The sequence below is a fragment of the Cryptomeria japonica genome, chromosome 2 (genome assembly GCF_030272615.1).
Source record: "Cryptomeria japonica chromosome 2, Sugi_1.0, whole genome shotgun sequence".
Taxonomy (NCBI): Eukaryota; Viridiplantae; Streptophyta; class Pinopsida; order Cupressales; family Cupressaceae; genus Cryptomeria; species Cryptomeria japonica.
In genome coordinates this window covers 389,076,923-389,103,887 of record NC_081406.1, presented here as the reverse complement: position 1 = coordinate 389,103,887, position 26,965 = coordinate 389,076,923, and the positions used below count along the sequence as shown (strand labels likewise).

General features: G+C 38.9%; 1 protein-coding gene across 1 annotated transcript in view; it reads right to left on the bottom strand.

Annotated features, from left to right (window-relative positions):
* LOC131026860 (translation initiation factor IF-2, chloroplastic) overlaps window positions 1–25,322 on the bottom strand; it is a 119,921-nt gene extending 94,599 nt beyond the window's left edge. The window contains exons 1-9 of the mRNA XM_057956868.2: window positions 25,005–25,322; window positions 23,292–24,913; window positions 23,137–23,169; window positions 22,904–23,017; window positions 22,581–22,730; window positions 22,363–22,461; window positions 21,938–22,000; window positions 21,378–21,533; window positions 21,175–21,240 (exon numbers count right to left, since the gene is read on the bottom strand). Of these exons, the coding sequence (XP_057812851.1) occupies window positions 21,175–21,240; window positions 21,378–21,533; window positions 21,938–22,000; window positions 22,363–22,461; window positions 22,581–22,730; window positions 22,904–23,017; window positions 23,137–23,169; window positions 23,292–24,812 (2,202 nt within the window). The 5' untranslated portion in view covers window positions 24,813–24,913; window positions 25,005–25,322. The remainder of the gene's footprint in view (window positions 1–21,174; window positions 21,241–21,377; window positions 21,534–21,937; window positions 22,001–22,362; window positions 22,462–22,580; window positions 22,731–22,903; window positions 23,018–23,136; window positions 23,170–23,291; window positions 24,914–25,004) is intronic.
* Window positions 25,323–26,965: the final 1,643 nt, after the last annotated feature.

Genomic DNA, 26,965 nt, shown 5'->3' with positions numbered 1-26,965 from the left:
GAAGATACTAATCTTTGAATCCTTAAATCCGCATCAGCATATCTGCAATACCAACCAAACCAACTATCTGCAACACCGAAGCACAACAACACATTCCAACAACTCTAATATCCAACATGGAGAACATCGGTTGCATGGTAAACTAAGTGTGCATCAGCATATCTACAATACCAACCAAACCAACTCTCTGCAACGCCGAAGCACAAGAACACAGGAATATGTTGACATCAATGACAACAACACAATCCAACAACTCTAATATCCAACATGGAGATCATCGGTTGCATAGTAAACTAAGTGTGTCTCCTTCCACAGTATGGTAGATTATCTAGGATACAATCTCCAAAGAAGGAACTGTCTTAGATCCAGAAAAATTCAGAGCAATCTTAGATTGCATGCTTCTTAGGTACATAATTTTATGAGGTTGCCTGGCTTCTTGGGTACAAATGCTATAACCTCGCTACAAAGGAAAGGAAATAAATTTGAATAGACAAATAGGTGAAATAAAACATTCCAACTCCTCGAGGAGACTCACTGTGATATCCCAATCTGGAATTCCTCTTCTTTTTTGCAATAAACCAGCTATATGAAGGTAATCTGCTGTCAAAAACTTCTCATTTAAAACCGAAAACTCGCCACTCAGACATGTGGACCAATTCATACCATTAATCTCAAAATACTCTTATTAACCAATTGCATTACAACCACCAGGGCTGGGCTGTAAGTATATTGCAGCAATTGAATGACTGTAGAATTCACATCTAGCACAGAGATAAATCACTTGCTCAGGTGTAACTCAGCTGTAGATGCAGCTGGTAACCCTCTTGTGCATGAAAAACTCACAGATAACCATAATACTAGATCGCTCCTTGACGGATGAGTGGAAGATTTCCCTTACAACCTGCAGATCTATAATATGGCAGATCTAGGGGCACAAATATACCTCTACATAGGCTAAGTCAACCTTCCCTTCACTGACTAAATGCTTCTAACTCCCTCGCCACTCCACTGGTTGCAGTTAATAGGATGTAAAGTGTGGCCAGGCCTGCAAGAGTGCTCCGTAATGGTGCAGACTGTAATTCCAGCAGTTATTCTTAGACTAGACTCCCCCAGCAGCTCCCAAAATAACATCAAGCTTCTTTCAACAATCTGAAAATCAATGGCACTCCAAAAGTCAGTGATTTATCCTCCCAGATTTGTTGTGCAAACCTGATCACTTCAACCTTGAATTGGAACAAAGATATCAATCAGCACTCTGGTAATCTCTATGTAGAATTTATCAGACAAGGTAGGGTTTTTGTCCTAACCTTTGTTGTTTGCAGTTGAGGGACTTTTGTCCTTGAATGCACAATTAAACTAGAACTCAAACTGGAGGTTAGAAAAAAGAGGATTCAGATGCCCAAAACAATGATTGAAACTTGTAGCTATATCTTTCTTGTTTGGAACCCATGGACCCAACTTTGGCGCCTCAATTTGAATTTGTTTTTATTTTATTGTATTTTGATTTTATTTTTTTATTGTTATTTATTATTTCATATTATATAATATAATAATAGTGTTAAAAAACACTTTTGGATTAATAATTTAACAATAGCAAATTACTATGCATTTTGAAATGACGGGCAGGAGCGGGAGTGGGAGCGGATGCAGGGGTGGAGCTAGGGTTTCAGGGGAGATTACAGATGAATCGGAGGACGGCGATAGCGATGGAGCGGTTGTGCCCCGACTTTGCTTGGCCCCCTTCGGCTTTCCTTGCCTTGTGTTGGGTCGCTTTGGGAGTCGGGGCTTCTCATGTGCTTGGTTTCTCCCTGTGGGTGGATGGTGTGGTTGTTGGTGGTTTCTGTCGCCCAACCCACATTGTTCTCTGTCATTTGCCTTTTGTTGGATGCTCATCTGCAAAGGGGTCTTAATCTTGCGGGCCCTTGGTTTTCATTGTCACCAATGCCTTTCTTCCTCTTGCTCGCCGGTGTGAAGCGGCTTCTTCTTGGTTCACGTTGGTGCTTTTTTTGGTGCGAGAGGAGCTGAGGTGGGTGTGTGGGCTTCTTTGAGGTGTTGTGTTGGTTTTGGTGAGGAAGGCGATTCCTCTTTTGCTGAGGGTTGTGGCGATTCTTCTCTGGATCCTTGTTCGGTGGTTGCTATTGCTTCTAGGGTTGGGTTCTTTGCGGGCCTGCGCTCCTGCTTTGTGGGCCTGCCTTTCTTTGGTTTCTTGGGTGAGCGGTGTGGGTGTTGTGTGGGGGTTGTGGGCAGCATCGGTCTCTTCCATGCCCTGTTTGCTGCTCTTCTCTTGTGTGGTGTAGGGGGGGAGTCTGGGATCTGGGTGGAGCAATTGTTTGTTGGCTTCTCCTTGGGTTCTTGGGTCCCTCTCTCCCCTCAGATTGTACTTTATATGATTATCTTCAGCTCTTGGTGTGGGCTTTGCTGCTGTAGGGGTTCCTTGTTTGGGGGGTCTGCTTGACCCTGCTTTTTCGCTCTGTTGGGTGTCCTCTTGAAGGTTGTGGGTGCTTCATTTTTCCTATGTTTCTCAAGAGGCTCTCTTCTGTGGTTTTGGTTTTCATCTTTCTATTCTTCTCAGCCTGTCCTATAGAGGTGGTTCATTCTTCTACTGAGGGGAAGAGTGGTTGGCTGATTGCTGATAGATGGAACCTTTTGGGGGTTTTGGATGCTCTGCTTTTCAAGGCTAGTTGTAAGATTGCTTCTCTCTCCTTGCTGCAGGGTTTCTATCTCTTTTCTCCTATTGAGGTGGAGATTTCGAGGGAGCTTGTTTGTGTGGAGTCTGACTGGTTTATGCCTCTTTTTCTACTTAAGGTTTTGGGAGCCTTTTCAAAACCCATTTGTCTAACCAAGCTATGTGGTCTTGTTTTTTGGTTCCTAGACTTTCTTTTGTGGTTTGGAGCTACGTGATATCTACTAATGGTCTGTGTCTTTTCAGCCCCTATTAAGGTGGGTCCCTGTCCTATTGAGGTGGAGAGGAGCTTTGCTGGAAAGGTATCGACTTTTTGTTGGTTTTTGCTTGTGGGCTTCATCCGATTGGTTTTGGGAGCCACTTCAAAACCCTACATGAAGGTTTGGAGAGCCTTTCAAAACCCCATTGTTCCCGTTATTTTCCTTATGCTTATCTTTCTAGATCTTGTTTGGGCCTTGACAGGTTGTGAGAGCCTTCTAAAACTCACGGACAGGCTAGATGCTAGCAGTTTTAAAGGGCCCAGTTTGGCCAGTTTTTTGTTTTGGTTAGGAACAGGCTTTGTGGTTTGTGTCCTAAAGATGTTGTTATTACAGGTTAAGGGAGCCTAGGAAAACCCTTCTAGTTGGCTGAGGGTGCCTGTAAAACCCTCACTCTTTCTTTTTAGATCTATAGTTTGATGTTTTAGATCTGTTGTTTCTACCAGCTTGGTTTGTATTGACTTACTTTTGTTGTCTGGCTGGCATCTGTTTGGCGATGGCTGCTCTATTTTTTGCAACCTCTTTTGCCACTAATTCTGTAATGTTTGATCCAACTTGTGAGGTTGTGGTTGTGCTGCTATATGTCTTTGATGTATCATTTTGCAGCATCCCTTTGTTGGTTCCGGATCCATGAAAAATCCGAGGGTTTCAAGTCCCTTCAAAAGTTTTTCGGGGTTTCTGGTCCCCTCAAAACATGTTTTCCCCTAATCAAAACAATAGCAAATTACTGGCGAGAGAAAATGGACATGACAGCCCTCCCTTCCCAAAATTGCCTGCCCTCAAGCAACTTAAAATTTAGATGACAAAAATATCCACTCATTCGCATGTGGCATCCTCGACTGGAAGATACTTCCATTTCACCAAGTGCTCCAAAATGACCTTGTTTCTTAACTTTCTCTCACTCATGTCAGTGATAGCCTCAAGCTCCAAGGTCACTTTTCCTTCATCATCAAGTGGTGGCAGCTGCAAAGACAATGTAACATGCTGTCCAAGAGCCCTCTTAAGGCATGACACATGAAAAACATTGTGAATTTTGATGTTTCCCAACAATTCCAATCCATATGCAACCTCACCTATCCTTCATATGATCATATAAGGTCCATAAAATCATCGCTTAATCTTTTCTGCACCACTCTCATTGAGAAAAGATTGCCTATAAGGCTGTAACCTCAAAAAAACCATGTCTCCCACTTCAAAATTTCTCTTCAAACAATGGCGATCAACATACATCTTTTGTTGATTTTGGAACTGTTGTAGGTTCTCCTTGAATGCATTCAAAAAATATAAATTTTGCTGCACCAAATCTCTAGTTCCAAGGACTCTGATATCTGAAAGAATCAAATCCACAAATGATAATGCATCATAATCATATAGTGCCTTGAAACAAGTCATATCTATAGACATGAGATGGGTGGAGTTCTAGCAACAATTCCCAACGTGGAGCCACTTAATCCACATTATTTGCTACCCCGTAACATAATTCCTTATATACCCTTTGATCCGTTTGTTCATAATCTCAGTTGTCAATCTGTTTGAAGGTGATAAGTCCTGCTTGGATTTAATTCTATACCTATCAACCAAGAAATCTCTTGCCAAAACAAACCAATAAACCTATTGTCCCTGTCACTCACAATATTCTTTGGCAAGCCAAGTAGTCTAAACACCTCTCTAAAAAACAAAATAGCCACATATGGAGCTTTATATTTTGAAAAAAAGAGCATAAAAATAAGAGCATATTTAGTGATTCTATCATCTACCACAAAAATACAATCCTTAACCTATACTCTTAGAAGACTCGTGATAAAATCCATAGAGATATTTTCCCATTTTTTATATAGAGTGGGTAAAGGCTGCAACAATCCAGCTGTAAATACATGTCCTATTGACAAGTCAAACATTCCCTAACATGCCTCAAAACATCATTGTTGAGTCCCTTCCATGAAAAATGCTCGCTCGCCTGCTTGTATGTCTTGTAATACCCCAAGTGACCTGCCAATGGTCTGTCATGACATGCCCTCAAGATTTTCTCCTTCATCTTCAACTTTGGAACAAGGTACACTTGGTCCTTATAGAGGATGAATTCATCAACCACCTTCTACATATCATCTTGTAGCTTGCCATCCAAAATATCAATAGCAAATGTATTCTTGGCATACTAAACTATTATAGAAACTCTCCAATCCTCAGATATATCATCCATAGAACACAAGTAGGGTTTCCTAAAATGCCTCAGCCACAACATCATTCTTTCCCTTAACATACTCAATATCAAAATCAGAGGCCTATAAGTTATTTGCCCACTTTTATCATCTATCATTCAAATCCTTTTGATTGAGGAAGAACTTGACTCTATTATGATCTATTCTCAAAACAAATATCCCACAAACAAAGTATTGTTCGAAATTAGCTTGTGCACGCATAATATCTAATGTATTCTTGTCATAAGAAAAGCTCATCTCTAACTCCTTGAGCTTCCTACTTCTTGATGTTATTGTAGCAGAAGGAGATTCTTTCTCCTATCAAATTCAAGATCAGCAGTGTACAAGACCCGATTTGGTCATAAGCGTGGACATATTAACCAACAGCAATTGACAAACGGATATAAGCAATAGCAATTAGTTAACGACAACCAATCAACATTAAGAGTCGCGATTTGCATAACAAACCCACGTATGAAGAGGTGCGTTTATGAAGAGATACAACCCTCTTATGTTGCAAGATTATATATATTGAGGAAATCACAATGCAAGGTGGGGATGGCACCTAGAGGATTCTCGATAAGACAGAAGATAAGTCAGGCAAGCATCCATCAGAATGAAGCATAGAATCGTTCATAATTATATATATATCGAGCAAACATTCATATATAGATCGAGGGTCTTATTAGACCAATCCACATCCGACTGCACATCTGAACTGTCATTAACAGAAACTGTTGATTGCTATCTTCATTATACAAGCATTGAGATCGCCATAGGCGACTTCATCTTTGTATCCATTGCAAGAAGCAAATCGCCAACTCTGGAACAGCGTTAGGGAAGTAGAGGAATCGTTGTGAATAAAGAATGAAAGTCAGATCATTAAATCATACAGCACATTGAAGACAAACTAGTGCTTGAGGGAGGAGTTCGATATCTTCAGCATATTGACATATTGCTTCAGATCAATACCTATTAAGGAGATATTATTTCAGTTGTAAATTTGTGCCTATTGAGGTGCCTTCACTTCATCATTGTATTGGCCTTGAAATTGGCCAAGTTGTAAAGGCAAAATTTCTGTATTATTCAATAATATAAAAGATATTTTTGGCTGGGTTTTTCTCCCTCAAGGAAGGTTTTCCCAGGGTATTTGTTGTGTTCCAGTGTTTATTATTTCTGTACTTTTGCTTATTTCACTTCTGACCCTAAAATTAACATGGTATCAGAGCAAGTCTAAGAAAAGATCTGATCAGATTTGTTTAAGCAGTCAAGTAAACTTTTCAGACTTAAGGGCAGATCTTTGAAGGAGAATTTGTGCAGAAAAAGAAGATGGTGAACGGTGTCAGGGTAGAAGATAGGCTTGATGGAGCCTCAAACTTCAACTCTTGGAAACCCAGGGTGCTCATTGCATTAGAGGAGAATGATCTTCTTGATTTCGTGGAAAGTGATATGCCCGAGCCTTCTGATGATACTGAGAAAATCCAGTGGAAGAAAAATGGCACGAAGGCTAGAAAGATCATGATAGACTCTGTGATGAATCACCTAGTACCAATCATCTCCAAGTTGAAGTCAGCTAAAGAAATGTTTGATACTCTAAAAGGATTGTATGAGATCAACAATACCAGCAGAGCCCTTGCTTTGAGACAACGGCTTCACCATGTAAAAATGGATAAGGAAGATTCAATCATCTCATTCTTTATGAAGATTGCTGATTTAAGAGATCAATTGAGCGCTATTGGGGACATAATTGCAGACAAAGATCTTGTTATGTTGGCACTAAATGGTCTTCCCCAATCTTGGGAGCCGTTTATCCAAAGCATCAATGGGAGATCTAAGTTGCCCAAGTTTGATCGTCTTCGAGCTAATTGTACTCGAGAAGAGTCCAGGCTGGCAGTAAAAGGAATTGGGCGAAACTATCATGATGTAGGAAATCAAGTTCTTGCTACACATACTTCTAGAGAAAGAGGCAAAGGAAGAAAGAGGAATAGAGACAAAGAATCAAATTCTGCCCCAGAACTAAAGAAGATGGTTCAGGTGTGACAAGTATGGTCACTTTGCTCAAGATTGCAAATTAAGGTCTACACAACTTGTTTCTACTGCAGAAGTTGCCATGGGGACATCTCAGAAGGATCCAAGCTCTAAAGTCGATTCAAAAGGTTTCTTATTCTAAAGTCAATCAGTTTCTTTAAAAAGGAGGAATTAACATTCAGAGGGAGTCTGACAAACCAACAAAGGCAACCTTGGACGAGGAGGTCAGGAGGTTGATGCTAGTACTTGGAGCTTCAAAGGGAGTCACATCATCATGAAGATTCTTTGTAGTGTATATTGCTCTGAGACAGAGAAATATGAGGTGAAAGCCCTTGTACTGTATATTTCTCAAAAACAGAGAAATATGAGGTGCGAGCCCAACCCTCCGAAAGAGACTTAGTGATGCAGGATGCATCAATCCGGTGAGCTTATCAGACATACTTTTCTGATCTGGGTTGATGAAGATGGTGCTACTACTCAAGGGGAGTAGTCAGCTGTTTGGTTTAGTATCTGTCCTTTGTCATTGATGTCAAAGGGGGGAGAAGGTATTCATGTGAAAACTACTAGATCTTTTGATGGTTTTGGAGTTTGCTGGCATTCCTTGGCACTTGGATGTTTTTCACATTCAATGTTGCCATCAATGCCAAAGGGGGAGATTGTTGGCAATATGCTGGATTTGGTTAAGTGTTGTCATTGATGTCAACACTGTATCCCGGTTGGAGACTATCCCGGTTAGATCTATCCCAGTTAGTCTTGGTGATCATTTTAGTTTTGGTTGTGATTCTGATACGGTATGATCAGGCCTCTAGAATCGGTTTTGGATGCTTATTTTGATGGTTATATGCTTGCCATATTCTAGTGGTTTCATGATTTGGTTATCTCTTTTGGTATTTCCAATTATCGGCTTGTTCTTGGCTTTACCGGCTAGCTTTTGCCTTTACCGGCTTCTGCCATTCCCGGTTAGCTTTACCGGTATGCTATTTTGGTAACTTGGTCAGTGGATTTTGGGTCCGGCTTATGGAATCGGTTTCTTTCATGCTGTTGGTGCTTCTTGATCTTATCCCAAGCATTTGGTGACTTTGCTTTGGATGATGTGCTATTATGGTGGTCCTATTTGGATCCGATTAAACTTTCACTAAGGGTTTCTACCAGCAAGTGAAGCATGTTGGATTTTGGTCTTAGCGGAATCCCCGACGGATATAATTGTTTGGTTACTTGATTTAGGTCCATGCTATGTAATGTAAATCATAATATTGGTCCGGTGGTATCATATGATGTAATTCTTGTAATTATGAGTTTATGGGTTTAGGGTTTAGCCGGCCTTGTCAATAAGGTTGATGGTCTGTGTTTATAGGTGACTTGTTCATGTTATTCAGATATAGATGAGATCGATGGATGGTTAAGTCCGCATTATTAGAGAAGGATTAAGTGTGAATAAAGTCATATCATTCAGGTAAAGGTTGGAAAGGTTTTGTATTGCAAAGCAGACATCAGTGCTTAACCAGAACTGTATCAGGCATTAGTAGATGCTGCTTTCACAGTTCATTGTTTTCTAGATTGTAGTCCGATGATTTTGTAAGTCAGTGAGACTTCCCTTTATGATGAGCAGTGCGCTCTAGGCTGTTGGCCTTTCTGCATGTACAGACCCCATTGTAATTATTCACAATACTACTGCAGAGTATTCATCTGATTGTGGGTAGGGTTTCCCATCGTGTAAGTGTCATGTTGAGAGACTCCATCACATGGATATCTATAAAGATATCTCCCTAGCTAAGAGGAAGTGTTGATGTTATTGTAGCGGCAAGAGATTCTTTCTCCTATCAAATTCAAGATCAGCAGTGTACAAGACCCGATTTGGTCATAAGCGTGGACATATTAACCAACAGCGATTGACAAACAAATATAAGCAATAGCAATTAGTTAACGATAACCAATCAACATTAAGAGTCGCGATTTGCATAACAAACCCACGTATGAAGAGGTGCGTTTATGAAGAGATACAACCCCCTTATGTTGCAAGATTATATATATTGAGGAAATCACAATGCAAGGTGGGGATGGCACCTAGAGGATTCTCGATAAGACATAAGATAAGTCAGGCAAGCATCCATCAGAGGAGGACATAGAATCGTTCATAATTATATATATATATCGAGCAAACATTCATATATAGATCGAAGATCTTATTAAACCAATCCACATCCGACTGCACATCAGAACTGTCGTTAACAGAAACTATCGATTGCTATCTTCATTATACAAGCATTGAGATCGCCATAGGCGACTTCATCTCTGTATCCATTGCAAGAAGCAAATCTCCACCTCTGGAACAGCATTAGGGAAGTAGAGGAATCGGTGTGAATAAAGAATGAAAGTCAGATCATTAAATCATACAACACATTGAAGACAAACTAGTGCTTGAGGGAGGAGTTCGATATCTTCAGCATATTGACATATTGCTTCAGATCGATACCTATTAAGGAGATATTATTTTAGTTGTAAATTTGTGCCTCGTGAGGTGCCTTCACTTCATCATTGTATTGGCCTTGAGATTGGCCAAGTTGTAAAGGCAAATTTTCTGTATTATTCAATAATATAAGAGATATTATTGGCTGGGTTTTTCTCCCTCAAGGAGGGTTTTCCCAGGGTATTTGATGTGTTCAAGTGTTTATTATTTCTGTTCTTCTGCTTATTTCACTTTTGATCCTAAAATTAACACTACTCTCAAATGCTATGGGGTGTTTATTTTGCATCAAAACCACTCCAATCCCTTCTTGAAGCATCACACTCTAAAACCAAAGGAAGTGAAAAATCTGCAAGTCAAAACAAGACATGAACTCATTACCTCCTTGAGCTTTTTAGAAGCTCTTTGTGATGAATCACTTCAAGGGAAAACTTCCTTCTTCATCAAGTCTGCCAATGGGATGGCTAGCAGCAAAAATACCTTGATGAACCTCTTGCAATAGCTGCAAAAATCACTTGATGAACCACTTGTAATAGCTGCAAAGACCAAAACATGCTCTCAATAGTGTTATATTCTTAGGTGGGGACCAATCCATGATCGCCTTAATGTACTCATCATCCATACTAAACCCTTGAGCACTAATTTTATTTCATAGATATAATCTATGTCAACCCAAACTCAAAATTTGATGCCACGACTGCTGCTCTAGAACACCAAGCACCTCATTTGTGTGCCTCAATGATCCTCCCATGTCTTACTATAGATCAATATGTCATCCAATAAAACTAGTACAAACTTCTTCAACTGCTTAACGAATACCTAATTCATGCAAGATTGAAATGCATTAGTCAAAACAAATGGCATGACCAAGAACTCATAATGCCCATGGTGACACCTAAAAGTTGTCTTATGCACATTCTCATATCTCACCCTTATTTGATGATACATTGATTGGAGATCAATCTTGGAGAAATACACTACACCATGAAGCTCATCTATCAACTCATTGATCCTAGGGATGGGGTAGTGTTGTGACGTATTCACACATCGCCCTATTGCAAATGGGGACCCCTACTTTTTGCTTTCAAGGGTTGGTTTTCTTGGCTTAGTCTTTTGGGTTCTTGACTATTAATCTTTGCATTGGAGAGTTGCCAGAGAGATCATTAGGATAGCAAGGTCTGCTTGAATTGAAGTGGGTCAGTAGGTGGTCCAGGTCAGGGTCTCTTTGAAAGCCTCCCCTTGGTTAGGCTTGGGTCTTGTTTCTAGGGTCGAGTCTTGATTGAGTTTAAGGAAGTCTTTGTGTCATGCTAGGAGTCTTGCCTTTTGAGACCTATGTCATTGAGTTAAGGAAGTGAATGGAGGTCTGTGAGTATGTGTTCTCAAGGATTCTTCCCTTTGAGGGTTTGAGATTGGTCCAGTTACTGAATGATGAAGGTCTTTTACTTCTAGGCATTAATTGATGTGAAACTGACCTATTTATCCTTAGAAAGTGCCTAACGACCAAGCCTAGACTTAAAAACTTGAGAGTTGAATGAGGAATTTGAGTGATAGTGTCAAATTCGCTCCTGACCCTTCCAAAGGGTCAGGAGCGAAATCTCCCTGAGCTCTCTTTGCCCTCCTATTTTGGACAAACCTTCCTTTCTAGTCATGATTGAGGAGAGGATGATCTATCTAGGCCTTGAGAATGAATTGAAACCTAGCCGAATGCACTTAGCCTTGGAAAGATAAGAATTTGAGCTCAAGAAGCAAAATTCGCTCCTGACCCTTCCAAAGGGTCCAGAGCGAATTTCCTTAGATCTCCTAACTTAGATCAAAAAGCTTACTCCAAAGTTTTGATTGAGGAGAAATTAACTTATCCATGCCTTTGAAGAAGTATAAACATCATGTTTGAGCTAGCAAATGGGAGAAGTGATGAAGAATTTGGGCACAAATGCCAAATTCGCTCCTGACCCTTCCAAAGGGACAGGAGCGAATTTCCTTAGAATCTTCTCTTGCTCCCCAATTTGGATCATGAACCTTCTTCCCATGGTTTGAGTGAGGATGCTAAGGCCTTGTGAATGAGTTGCAACAATATTGGATGAGAATTTGAGTGCAAATAGCTATTTCGCTCCTGACCCTTCCAAGGGTACAGGAGCGAATTTCTCTAAAAACCTCTCCTGCTTCTAACATGGGTTAAAATCCTTCATTCCACGCCTTGAGTGAATGAAAAATGATCTATCCATGCCTTTGGAAGTGAGTTGCAACCAAGTGAGATGAGGAAAATTGGAGAATTTGAGCTAAGAAACAAATTTTATTCCTGACCCTTCCAAAGGGTCCAGAGCGAAATTCCTCTTGAGGTCATGTACCTTCCAAAGGTACCTAAGCGAAATTGTTAAGATGTACTTTTGATCCAACATTTTGTACTAGGCACCTCCTTAAGGTGATTTGTTAGCATGTCCTAAGGTGAGAACAATGTGAATGAGGGTGAAGTTTGAATGTTTGAATGATATATAGGACTAATTCCTCAAATTCGCTCTTGACGCTTCCAAAGGGTCCAAAGCGAATTTCCTTAGATCTCCCTTCTTGGTCCTAATTTGCATCATAAAACTTGTCCCTATGGCGTGATGGAGAAAGAATTGATGTGTACAACAAAGTGAAGTGATGAAAATGTGAGGGATTTAAGCTTAATTGCCAAATTGCTCCTAACCCTTCCAAATGGTCCAGAGCGAATTTCATCGAAGCTCCTGACCCTTCCAAAGGGTCCAGAGCGAAATCCTCCAAAGGACCTAATTCCTCACTAGAGACATTGAATGGTGGTCATGCATGGCAAGAAAAGGATTCAAAAGTCAAATCTAAGATAAAGCCAAGTGAAAAAGGGTGTGAATTGAACCTAAAATGCAAAATTCGCTCCTGACCCTTCCAAAGGGTCCAGAGCGAATTTCACCTAAGCTCTTGACCCTTCCAAAGGGTCCAGAGCGAAATCCTTAGGACTCCCAATTTCGCCTAATGCACCAAAAGGATCTTGTTTTAAGCTAAATTGAGGGTGAATTGACTTGATGGTGATAGAAGGAGGTTTGATAAGTTAAGTTCAAGGCAAAGTAATGATGAATGGAAGATGAATGGCGTCAAAGGAAGAATTTTGCTCCTGACCCTTCCAAAGGGTCCAGAGCGAATTTTCCTAAACACCTATTTACTCCTTGTTTGAGACCAAGATCTTTGTTCCTATGGCGTGGTTGAGAGAGTGTTGATGTATACTTGTCTTGAGAAGTGAATTGAAGCAAAGGAAATGATGAATTTGAGGCTAAATGACAAATTTTGCTCTTGACCCTTCCAGAGAGTCCAGAGCGAATTTCATCATAGGTCCTGTCCTTGGAGAGGGTCTAGAGCGAAAATCTCATTATAGGTCCTGTCCTTGGAGAGGGTCAAGAGCAAAAATCTCATTATAGGTCTTGTCCTTGGAGAGGGTCCAAAGCAAATTTCATTATAGGGCTTGTCCTTGGAGAGGGTCCAGAGCGAATTTCATTATAAGTCTTGTCTTGGAGAGGATCCAGAGCAAAAATCTCATTATAGGTCATGTCCTTGGAGAGGGTCCAAAGCGAAAATCTCATTATAGGTCCTATCCTTAAAGAGGGTCCAGAGCAAATTTCATTATAGGTCCTATCCTTGGAGAGGGTCCAGAGCGAATTTCATTATAGGTCATGTCCTTGGAGAGGGTCCAGAGCGAATTTCATTATAGGTCCTGTCCTTGGAGAGGGTCCAGAGCGAACCTCTTCAATGGACCTTGAACCTTGCCTTAGCCCCTGAACGACCCCATTCCTAAGCAATTTTTGGGAGCAAATGACTTGTCTATGCCTAGAGGGAACACAATTATGAAGTCTAATGCCTTGAAGAATGAGTTATGATAAGGGAATTAAGTGAAATTGCTTAATTCGCTCATGTACCTTCCAAAGGGTCCAGAGTGAAATTGATCCTAGTACCTTCTTCTTGATGGTTTGAAGTGAGAAATGCCATGTTAGAATGAATATATCATGTGTACTTAACACCATGTTTGTTTGTTTTGCAGATCAACAAAATCAAGTTGGAGGAAGATTAGGCCAGGACAAAATGGACTCCTTCAGGCTTCATCCACATTAAGGACGCCTTAGATGCATGAGAAGGTACCCAAGGTGTTCCTAAAATCAGAGGACTTCGAGTGTTAGAACTATCCTCAAGGAGATCACAAGATATAAGAAGAAGGATCTTACAAGCACTTCAAGGCGAGGTGAGCTATTAGAGGAGGAGTGACTTGACCGTGAAGAGGCTTCATCGAACACAAGAGAGCCAAGGAAAAGTGCTCCATTCATCAAGCACATCAAGGACGGAAGAGGATCAACCAAGGTCAATGCAAGGGTACGTTGAAGAAGCAGATAGTTTCAAAAGAGATAATCAAAGTTAGCTTCTCATCATCATCACATTGAATATCAAGAAATACAAAGTTCCTTGACCAGGTACAAACGCAAGACAAGGTGGCATCCTAGTCACTATTCCTCCAATCAGAAGGCTCCACCTCAGCATGTCTAGATTCAGTGAACCACACTTGCATATGAAGGCACAAATTCCGATGTACCTACCCCGGTTTCCTATTGGTTCATAAGCATTGAATGTAATCCTCTCATTGGCTAAGGGAAGTTTGTTGTAACAAACCCTAATCAGGGTTTCATCTTGTAATCCTAGCCATTGATTGTAAATCAATCAGAGCCATTGAAATGTAAAGAGCTCTCTATATAAAGCTCTGGCTCTTCATTTGTAAAGGGTTAATAGTTGGTTGATAGTGGTTAGAATAGCTATTAGTCAATAGTGAGTAGTCAGTAGAATAAGCAATTAGAGTAGAGTAGGGAGAGAAGGCAAGAGATTGTTGCCCAAAATTGTAAATAAACTTCATTTTTCATTGAAGTTAAGGTGAAATGTGTTGTTTCTTGCAATATGCATGGTTTCTTGTTGAATCTTCGTTTTAGATGGTAAATGATTAGATTGAATGAAAGAAGTTACTGAATGCACTCGCATGGAATCCGCCTAGTCCAAACCACTAGCCTCTTACTGACTATAAGTGCGCCCTACGTGGTCAACTGGCATAGAATGAGCTTAATCTCGAGTCGTTACGCGTCTATTGTTCATGCATTAACTTGAATGGTGATCAGTGTCAAATGGTGTAACGATTTGAACATATTCGAAGCATCCCTTAGAAAATTGCACTGAGTTGGTGTCAGATTGTTCAACCTGATGGTGAGACCCAACCCAGTAGGACTCCACCTAGTTGTTCATCTATCTTCTCACATTCTATGTCTTGGAGTAGACTTTCTGAGCCCTTCACCTTTTGCTATTTCTTTATTCTTCCCGGTGAGTAGATAGCACTCGAGTTCCAGCAGATTAAACGCTCAAGCAATCAAACGTAAGTCCCCTTGTGATTCCAGCAAAATCACATCACACCAACAGAGCTTATCCACACGTAGAGACCCTACATATAAGAACCTTGGAGTTATTTCAATTGATCCTTAGGCAAATCTTCAGCATTCGAATAACTTTGTTCAAGAGAGGATAAGATACCTTGGTATTTTATTCTGTGTTCGCATGTGCATAAAAAACACATCAACAGGTAGCAATTCTTAATTGTCTTCTTGGTGAGGGCTTATAATTGATGTACATCCTCATAGTACCATCCTTCTTCTAGACCAATACCAAAAAAGAAACAAATTGGCTAGAGCTTGGTCATATGTGTCCCATATCTAACAACGCCTTAATCACCTCAATCTCTTCCTTATGCCTATGACGATAAGGTGTAGTAACAACAGGTTTCGCTCATTGCTCCAATTCAATAACATGTTGAAAAACTCTATGCAGTGGCAACTCTCAAGGAATATCACTGAACACCCTGCTATGCTTATCCAAGGTGAATTAGACGACAACATGGTAAGATCTTCGATCCTTGGATGAATATGTGTCTATAAGCAAACACTGTGTTGCCCAGGGCACTTGGTCTCTACAAAAATCCCCCTCCATCGTTTTAGCCAAACAATCCTAGAAGCCTTGTTGGATAGGCCTCAAAGAACCACTTCCTTCCCCTCAAATTTGAATCTCAACTCCATAGTCTAATAGTTTTGGGTAAACATGCTAAGTGAATGCAACAACAACCATTGCACACCCAAAACCACATCTGACTCACAAAAGGCAACCATGTAAAAATTATCCCACACTTTATGTCTCCCTAAGGTCATATCAAGATGTCGAATCCTCTTGTTGCATGGAATAATAGACCCATCAGCTATTATAACATTAAATCCCTCAAAATCTTTTATCCTCAATCCCATCATAATCACCAAACCCTCATCAATTAAGTTGTGGGTAGCCCCACTATCAATCAATACTATCACTCTATGACCCTCCAAGATCCCTCACACTTGAAAAAGATGATACCTAGGTGCACCTAAAAGAGTGGCAAGTGTACCTCCTACAACCTCTCCTTGCTTTCCCTCTTGCTCTACCAAATCAGCTACAACTTCGTGCTCTGATTCTTTTGCCTCAAAATCCTCATTAGAAATCACTTCTGTGTACTGTATCTATCCCTTTCCCAAGTATCTATGCCCTAGCTCCCATGGCTCTCTACAAGAAAAGCATATTTTTTCCTTCAAAGTTCATTCTTGGACTCTTCAACAAGAAAAGCATATTTTTTCCTTCAAAGTTCATTCTTGGACTCTTCAACCCTGCTTGGTTTCAAGGGTAGTGCCTTGGGTTGAGAAAAGACCTTTTAAAAAGGTTTCTTATGCTATCCTAATGGTGGAACCATGGAGTAGAATTTGTTTTGACCAATAAGTCCTCTAAATCCAATCCTCTCTCTATGGCCTCTTGTAGAGATATTGGACCAAAAGCCTTGACCACAACCCTAAGTGGTTCAGCTAGTCCCCCAACAAATAAGAAAATGAGTCTCCTCTTTGTCACATTTGGAACCATAACTGATACTCATTGAAATTCTACTGTATAATCCTTCACTATGCCCTGCTACCTCAATTAGGCTAACTCCTGTATCTCTGAGTCCTCCTTGTCAATTCTATTTATGAGTCTTTGTGTAAAATCAGCATAGGTAACAATGTGATTATGCCCTTGAGTGATCAACTCATGATGCCACCACTTGTGAGCTAGACCCTCCAAATGAAAAATTGCAAATTTGATGGCTTTGTCTTCCAACATAGGGCTGAGTGAAAGGTAGGTGTCCAACTTTTGTACCCAAGAACATCTAGTACTCTTCCGTGTATCCATCAAAAGGAGGGAGAGTCAACATGCTCAATCTCTGCTACAAATCTCTATGGGGCTGTAAGGTAGGAAATCTTCTTTCAACTTTTGGTTTGTTCCTTAATCTAAAATTACAGTAGTTTGCAAATGAAATATGATTTATAATGTCTGGATCAAGACTCATGTATTCATTCATACAAGCATTGATATCATATGTTGCTATTTTTTGCTTATCTTCCTCTAGTGGTGTCTCCACTCTAGGGAAAAAGGTAGGCTAAAAAGGCCTAGACGCTGACCAAAATGAGACTCAATTATGACCATTCTGATTTGAATAACTTCCTTCTCTTCTGAGATTTTGTGTGCTCGATGGAATTTAAAGTGGCATTCATATTCTGCATTTGTTGTATCTTCCAGATGAGTAGCTGATTTGTTTGCTCCTGTTTTTGGATGAATACATCAAGTTTATCTCCATAATCTACAATGTTTCTCTTACCTCTGCCTCCTATTCCAAAACTGATTTCTGTTTGTGCAGTCTCCAACCTTTTTCTCTCCCTTTCTAAAGCCCTTAGATCTCCCTGACTCAACTGCATGAATTCAATTGCATCTGCACGCTGGTAGGACTGGTTGCTCTGATACCAACGTGATATCCCAATCCGGAATTCCTTTTCTTCCTGCAATAAACCAGCTATGTGGAGGTAATCTGCTGTCCAAAACTTCTCATATAAAACTGAAAACTTACAACTCAAACATGTGGACAATTCATAGCATTAATCTCAGAATACTCAGATTAACCAATTACATGATAACCAGCAAGCTGGGCTGTAAGAGTATTGCAGCAATCAAATGACTGCAGAATTAGATCTAACACAAAGACAAATCACTTGCTCAGATGTAACTCAACTGTAGATGCAGCTAGTAACCCTCTTATGCATGGACAACTTACAGGTAACCATAGTACTGAATCACCCCTTGATGGATGAGCAGAAGATTTCCCATATAGCCTGCAGATCTATAATATGGCGGATCTAGGGGCGCAAATATACCTCTATGCAGGCTGAATCAACCCTCCCTTCACTTATAAATGTTTCTAACTCCCTCGCCACTCCACCGGTTGCAGATAATAGGATGTAAAGTGTGGCCAGGCCTGCAAGGAGGCTCCAGAATGGTGCAGACCGTGTAATGTCAGCGGTTAGGCTTAAGGTAGACTCCTCAGTAGCTAGTTGTAAGTCTTCTTTATAGTGGCAATCAGGGAGAGGATTGGTGCAGCTCCTAGAACAACATCAAGCTTCCTTCAACAATCTTAAAAATCAATGGCACTCCAAAAGTCAGTGATTTATCCTCCCAGATTTGTTGTACAAACCTAATTGCTTCAACCTGGGATTGGAACAAAGATCTCAATCAGCATTCTAGAATCTCTATGTAGAATTTACCAAATGAGGTAGGGTTATCGTCCTACACTTACTGATCTGCAGTTAAGGGGGTTTTGTCCCTAAATGCACAAGTAAACTGGAACTCAAACTGGAGGTCCAAATAAAAGAGAATTCAAAAGCCCAAAACTGTGATTGAAACTTGTAGTTATATAAACCTTTCTTGTTTCGGACTCATTGGCCCAATTTTGGCTCTTCAATTTGAATTTGTTTTTATTTTAATATATATTAATTTTATTGTATTATATTTTATATTTATTATTATTTTTTTATTACTTTATAGTTTATATTAGAAAATATAATAATATAGTGTTAAAAACACTATTTTTAATTAATAACATCAAATCAATGGCGGGAGAAAGGAGAAATTACACTCACACTTCCAACACCTATCCTTAGAGCAATGAACCCCAATGGAAGTTTTGCACTGGGACTTATCCAAAGCAGCATTTAAGCACCTAATGCAAAGATTTTTGGGGTTTCCCAATAGTACAGATGTCATGCATGAATTTCTAGGTAGGTTGCAAAGGACAGAAATTTGTACTCACAAACAATGATTGATGAAGTAAAGCAACTATCAGGAAGTTTTGCAGATTAATTAGAGAGAAAGGCAGAGTAGAGAACAAATAACATCTCATTATTTAATAAATCAAATACAAAGCCTGAATTTATTAGTTATTTTTTCACAATTTGCAAATCCTTTAAAAAAGGGTTAAACAATGTATTTTACATTTAGCATAATGAAATTCACCATTCACACAAGTTTGCATAATAAGGAAATTGCATCTATCATAAGAAAAGCATCATCTTCACAACACATTGAAAACTGAAAAATTTGGCAAATCAACAAAAGTTCACAATTGCAGAATTTCTACTTTGGGAAACTACTATCCCCTAGGTTACAATGTGTGTAGCACTTATTAATAGGGTTTCCAAAAGCAACTTGGAAACCTTGCATGATTATGTAAGACCAAAAAGAAATAGATTTACTTTCCTCTTTTTATATTATTCACACTTAAATCTGCTGTTGTTATTACAGTGCAGCATTTCACATGACATTTTCTACTTTTTTCTCTAGTTACATAAAATTGACAATTTTTTCATGATCCATAAATAAAATATCTTCACACACTTTTATAATGAAGTAATTCTATTAAGAAATAAATAAATATAATTATGTTCAAAGATAGAAACAGCTAAAGTGGAGCCTCTTATCACATCAAATACATAATTAGGCCTCCCTAGGCAAACTTGACCAACTCAATATGACAATTTGCCCCCAAGGTCATTGTACAATGCATGAAGATCCATGGATAGAGCAAAATTCCAATCTATTCCATTAAAACTAAGCACTACAAGATCATGTATGAATCATAATTGATGTCACATGTCCTATGAATGTCATTGGGCCCCCGGGTTTCAAAAATTCAGATCTTTTAAACATATAAATGACCTTTAATTGTCTCAAAATAGGACAATTAGAGGTGTTAGCCCTATTGGCACATATCAATTATAACACAAATGTAGTATTCGCTTCATTTTTAAACTATTGGTTTTTGAAGGTTGCCCATTGAAGCAGCACTGTTTTAAATCTTTTATTATTTGTTAATTTCAGCCTCACTTGTCATTTATATTTCAAATCTTCAATAATGTGCATGATTGATTGTGTATTGCACTGGACTACTGATGTTATTCTCAACGAATGTTCACTCTTGGATGATTGCAATGTTTTAATCCTAAATTCTACACACTACTAGATTAATCTACTGTTGCCTTCTGGAAAAATTGTTTCTTTCACAACTTAGAATTTTCATTATACTTCCTAATAGTCAGCACCGAAATGACTTCAACTTTGTTATGATATGTGGGTTTCACAGACCACCCACCTTTATGTCATGCACCAAGACAGTTGATGCCAAGACAAACGATGCTCCACAATATAGCACCTTGTTCTTCAGACATGTTTTATGCAATATTTGGCTACCACTTACAATCATTTCAAATCAAAATCAGGCTTCTTAATAACTTTTGGCAGTCACTGGGAATCTTCTCAATTTCAGTTACACTTCAATTCATTTCATTTGCAAACCAAAACTGATGTTGATTGCACCTCAGTCCATACAATATACATTTATCATCACCAAAATAAGCAGTGGGAGAACTACTTGCATGTCATTCAGTGCAATTAGAACTCACCAACCCATATCTACATGGTGAAATGTCCATTCAAAGTCTAAAAGGATTCCAATCTTTAGCACCTTGTGATATTATAACCGCACTTCCAGCTCCAACTATGCCTCAACAAAATAAGGAGCTAGGAAAATCTTCTTCTATTTTGCAAAATTTGGCTAGTCTTCACACTAATATAAATGATAATCTCCAATAGACTTAGATAAAATTCAAGGCACTCCATGATCAACATCAATTACTTCATTCTTTCCAAGCTTGTGATGGGGTTTTGCTTCACTTGGATAATCAAAGGTATAACAAACAACATCTAATCAAAGGTTTAACAAACAACATCACAACTAGTCTCCAACAGTTTGGCCAAATATGCACAATATGAACTATACTTTCTGTAACAAATGGAAATGCATAAAAGGCTAACAATAAACAGAAACAACTAAGAGACTAAAAGATCTAGCAGACAGACCCTCTAAATATTAAAAGCATTCTAGGATTGTCGAATTGATTTTACTCTGTTTTTGAAAGTGGGCAAAGCATTAAATATACTTTTAGTCTTCAAACCTTTTAATGAGAAGCAGCGATATGAAGTCTCAATTCGCTTTAGGAAGAAAGAGCATAGATACAACGGAAATAATGGACCAAAGAAAAGAAAATATAAGAATTAAGGAGATGTAGAATAATCTCAAACCTGCACTGCCATGCTAGGACTAGCTTTATCAACACTAGCTCCAGTGTCATCAAATAAGGCCCGGATCTGCTCATAAAATACATTGAAGAAGAAATCAGTACATAAAGTTTTAAGTAAAAAGAATCAAAACCTAGCTCCCAGAATAGTCTAAGAGTTATTGATACATCTGGACTTCAGGTATCAGCTAAAAAACAATCTATTACCTTTCCATATGATTCACCACATACAACTATATCACCCTTTTTGAGAGTGCCATTCTGTACAAGAAAAGTGGCAAGAGGTCCTCTTGAATTATGAAGGCCTGCTTCAATGACAGTGCCTTTCGAATTTCGATATGGATTGGCTTTTAACTCTTGTAACTACATTGCAATGAATTGTAATTAGGAAAACGACAAATCAAATCATAAAGAGAAAAAAAATGTCTCCTTGCATCAGAATATCTTTCACTAAAGCTAAACCTTCAGCATATCGCACTGCAATAATGTGCATTGTATTATTATGAATTGGAAAGTCAATTTCACCAAATTGCTGCTTGCAAAGAGAACTAAGTAATTCTTGTTTTACGTACAGAATGATGATTATTGACCACAAACCATGGAAAAATGCAAAAACAATAAATGATTTAGCCCAACCATTTGGTTACTTATGCAACAATTGAAACATCTGACACCGTAAAAGGACATGCAACAGAAGATAAAGTCTTAAATTGAATGCAAACAAATGATTAGAAACCATGTTATCAATTTAAGAGTTCCAAGCATACCTCTGCAACTAGCATGACAGTTTCTAGTAGATCGTTCACATTTTGTCCAGTAAGGGCACTAACCTGAAATACACCCAAAAGTCGGATACATCTATTATCATTAGAAAGTCATGGATTTTGATGCTGAAATTTGTAATGTTCTAAGATGTTTTATTATTAGATAGTCAACATGCAATTTGAAGAATATATGCTTCATCAAGAAAAGGAATTTCTCTTGCTTGTAGTCTTGGTCAGCTGCTTTTGCGTAGAATAAAGTATCACATATAAACACCAGGCAATTGTACAACTGTTTTCAGCCTGTCCATCCTCAGGACAAAAGCAATTATTTCTTACATCAAACAATATTTTTCTAAATTGAATAACATTTCATAAGAAAAAAATGTATTAACTCAAAATAGCACATAACGTTTGACAGAGATACACACCGGAACCATAGGTACATCACCACCCCATTCCTCTGGCATTAATCCAATAGAAGCAAGCTCTTGCAATACTCGCTCTGGACTTGCTCCCTCCTTATCTATCTGCAGAGGCCAAAAAATATTAAGTTGTATTATCACCATCACTTCATTTGAATTGTTTTGCACTGTCATATTTGACTTTGACCAAGATAAAAACTCAAGAAGCATCCGCAGTTCTGTACCTTATTGATTGCGACTACAATTGGCACATCAGCAGCCTTTGCATGGGCTATAGCTTCATTTGTTTGTGGACGAACTCCATCATCCGCAGCAACGACTATAATGGCAATATCAGTCACTTTTGCTCCCCGTGCCCGCATTGCACTAAATGCCTATAATCAAAGAAGCTGAGTTGAAAGTGAGACATCTTTGAGTACACCTTTTTGGGATTAATTATAGCTAACTACTAGCACTGACAGTGAAGCTATTGAGCTTGACATGTCTCTGAGAGATTTTCCATCTACGCTTCATTTGTATTTGAACAGAAAGACCCATAGAAATTTACCTCATGACCAGGCGTGTCAAGAAAAACACATGGTTTAAGGTTGTCATCAACAGGCACAAACACTGTATATGCTCCAATTCCTTGAGTAATTCCTCCAGCTTCAGAAGCAGCAACCTAAAGAAAAAAACTCCTCATTTTTTGTACAGTTACAATCTCTTTAAGGATTGCTTCAATTTCAAATTTCATTGCAATACAAGGGTATAAATAAAAAAAATTCATGAATCTTAATATACCTTCGACTTCCTAATATAGTCCAACAAAGTTGTCTGTCAACATAACATAGCGAAATATTGAGTGAGATGAAAAATGTGAACCATCAAAATTACCATAAATGAAGCCATGACACAAAGCTACCAAAATACTTATCTGTAATTATGTGCAAAAATACCTTTCCATGATCAACATGGCCCATTATTGTGAGAATGGGAGGGCGAGTCTGCAATTTGTCCAAATCATCTTCGTCGAGCATTTCTGTTTTTTTGGCCATGTAATCTGCTTTAACATCATCAGATTCTATGACCTCTACATCATGCTCCTTGCAAACCAGCTTCACTGTTTCCTTATCTAAAGTCTGTGTAACACAAGCGCGAATACCTTTCATAAACAAAGATGTAAGAATCTCTCCTTCGGTGACTGCCAAATGATGAGCTAATTCAACCACTGACATTCCCTGCTTGCCAACCTCAAGAATCTCTACTTTCACTGGAGCTTCTGCCTTAGCAGCTGCAACTCGTGCTGCCTTGCGGATTGCTTTATTAAACTTCCTACCTTTTCTTGCACTAGAAACATTCAGTTCCTTTCCTTCCTCGCCTATGTCTGATATCTGAACTTTACTCTTGCGTAAAGCAGAACCAGGCCGCCTCTTTAATTTGTCTTTGGTTCTGAAAGGAGAGCCAGAGCCCTCCTTTTTGCCTACTCTGGAAGGTTTTACAGGTGCAGCTACGCCCGCAACTGTTGCTGAAGCACTAGCATTCACATCCTCACGTACAGGACGAGATCTCATGGTAATTTCCTGCTTTGATTTTGGAGCAGCGCCTACATCCTTGAGAATAACTTGCCTCTGCCTTGGGGCTGCTCCCGAATCCTTAAGAATAACCTGCTTTTTTGCAGTAACATTGGCACTGCTCGTTGGCATGGTCATGGGCATGGGTTTACCTTGAAGTGTTGGCCTCGTTCTCAAAGGCGGAGGTCTTGCCAGCATTGGCATTCGCATTGAGCTTCTTTCCTCTTTCATAGTTTTCCCTTCATGAAGATTCTCTTTTTCTTGGGACATCGCTTCGTCAAGATTCTCTTTTTCTTGGGAAATCTCTTCGTCGAGATTCTCTTTTTCTTGGGAAATCTCTGTAGTTGGTGTTGATGCTGGAACTCTTGGTACATATGAGGTGGGGTTTCCTCTCTTCCAAACATTATTTGATGGTTTGGATTTCTTTCGAGGTAGGGATCCTAAACCATTGCCATTATTATTAGCTTTCTTATGCGGGGCAGAATGAGTCCATCGAGCTCCCGCCAAGTCTGGTTTTTCCAGTTTTTGGGTTCGGGCAGGAGAAGGAGCAGCCCTTAGCACAGGCTTTGGACGAGATTTTAACACCACATTCACATCCAAATCAATATCCACATCCACATCCGCCTGTACACCGTTATCATTCTCATTACCAATCTCAGTCACCAAAGACTTGGCCTCCTGTTCGAGTAAAGAAGTAGGAGTGCCCAGGCTATAATACAGGGGAGTCCAACTCCATTTCCACTTCCATTTATTACAGATAAAGCTACAATTGTTATTCCTCCTACGGATAGAGCAAAAGCCCAAACCCCTGCTTCTATCCCTACAACTACCAATTAAAGGGAGTGAGCCATCAAAACAATTTGTCGAATTTATTCTTGCGCTTCCCACACACGCAAGACACGCCATGATATTCGCTATAAACAATCAACATTAAAGGTTGTGTCGCCCCCTTTTATCCATTGAGAATTATTTATTTCCTCCTCACACTCTCACGCAGCCTCGGTCATCTGAGCCAAGTATAAAGGCGGTTCCTGAAATTATTATTGCAACCAAAATTTAAGAGGGTTGTGTAAGTAGAAAGCTTAAAATTCTACATACCCCTTGGAAGCGTTCGTGAGGATAAGATTGTGAAGCAAAACAGGAATTTGAGGCAGCACGGAGAGAGGGCACGAGCATTATAATTGAGGAGCTCCGCCTCTTCCGTGTGTAATGTCTGCGCAAAGGCAGGCAAAGGAGACGTCCCTCTGTTCTCTGTTCTCTGTTCTCTGTTCTCTGTGTTTCGTTTCTCGTCTCTCCTGCCGTCTATGCTTTATTATGCTCGAACAATCGAAATTGGGATCGGTCGAGGAAATGCGTGGATGAAATCTACTCTCTAATTGGTTACCATTTTCAGATATGCTATAATTTACAAAACGATTTATGTGGCCTCTGCGTTACGATAAAAAGGCTTTAAATTAATCATTCAACATGAACGTCACACTTAATATGATTTAATTATTAATTATTATTTATATTTGCTTCTCCCGACGATGGATATAATTTGTGAGGATGGGAATTCTCTGTTCCACAAGCTTCCATTTCATTCAACCATAGAATGAAATTTTATAATAATGAATGGTTGTCAACAGAGCCTAAATTTGCCGTATGACCGTATTTAAGCATTTTTCTGTAAAATGCAATTGAAATTTTAGGAAGACGGGGTAAATACGATACATGAAAGGAGAATTTTTACCGGACGCCGGAAATTATGAAAGTTTGTAATTGTATAGTTTATGATATCTTTGTTCTAGGGTATGTTTTAATATTTGAAGGATAATTATGGATGGATAATTCTTACAAATTTAGTTGTAATGATGATTAAATAGTTTTAGTGGTAAAGAAATTTGTAAGGATAAAAATATATTTTAGTGTATTTTAATTATATTTGTTTTGAATTTATTTTAATTATTTATTGCAAATATACTATTTAAATAGTGTATAGTTGTATGTTTATATGTAAGAATTGGTATATAGTTTGTAGTTTTTATTTTTTAATAGTCTAGACCCGACTTCTATTTATGTTGTTCTTCATGCTACATCAAATTCGTAGGTGCATATTTGACTTCATTTACTATGGTGAATAGTCGAACTTGCTAATGATAAAGAGTCATTAAGATATGTAAGTCACAAAGGACCTATACTCATGAAATGTGACTTACAAATGGAAGGCACATGTGTTGCTTATGTTGATTAGGCAATTGACAAATTACGCCAGTCAAGGTGGCAAGAGTAAATGGAATTACAAAGAATTTGGAGGACTAACCTTCACATGATGAAGAAATATATCATGGATGGTGGTGATATTTAGTTAAGGTGTGTGTTAGGAAAAGTGTCTCAACCTTGTAATTCTATGTTTAATATATATTTTTCATGACAAGTGGACTTGAGGCCCCCTCCCCCCCCCCCATGTGTAGTTTAAGGCTTTCCCCTTGAGTGCCCCCCACACCCCCCCCCCCAATAAAATGGTTTATTTGTATTATTGTTTTGATACATGGTCTTGTAAATCTACCTTGTTAATGTGAAGAAGGAATAAATAATTTTCAATGGATATAGTGAGTTTTATTAGGGAGTGACTTTAATTATTCACACAAGCATTAGGGAGTGATATAGTGAGTTTTGCAAGGATTATCATGCTATTTTAATTGTTCAAGATCTTTTATTGATGATACTCTTGTAAAGACTTGGATTGTGCGAGTGCATTATAACCATTGGCTGTTGAATAATACATTGAGTTGCTTTGAAGTGTGGGGTTTTCCTCTAAACAAGGTTTCCCCCCCACATAAATTATTGTGTTATGGTATATTGCCCTTTATGTTTATTTCTTTGTAACTATATGACCAGATTAATTTTTACAAATACTTCCTCTCATATATTAGTGTAGGAAACGTATTGTGCACCTGTGTTTAATTTCATTTGGTAGATCACATAAGATCCTAGGTGTTAGGGACAAGGTTTTTCATTCTAATCTTGCTTTGAGTGGGAGCTTATGTAGGTGATCTTATCATGGTAAAATGAAAAGA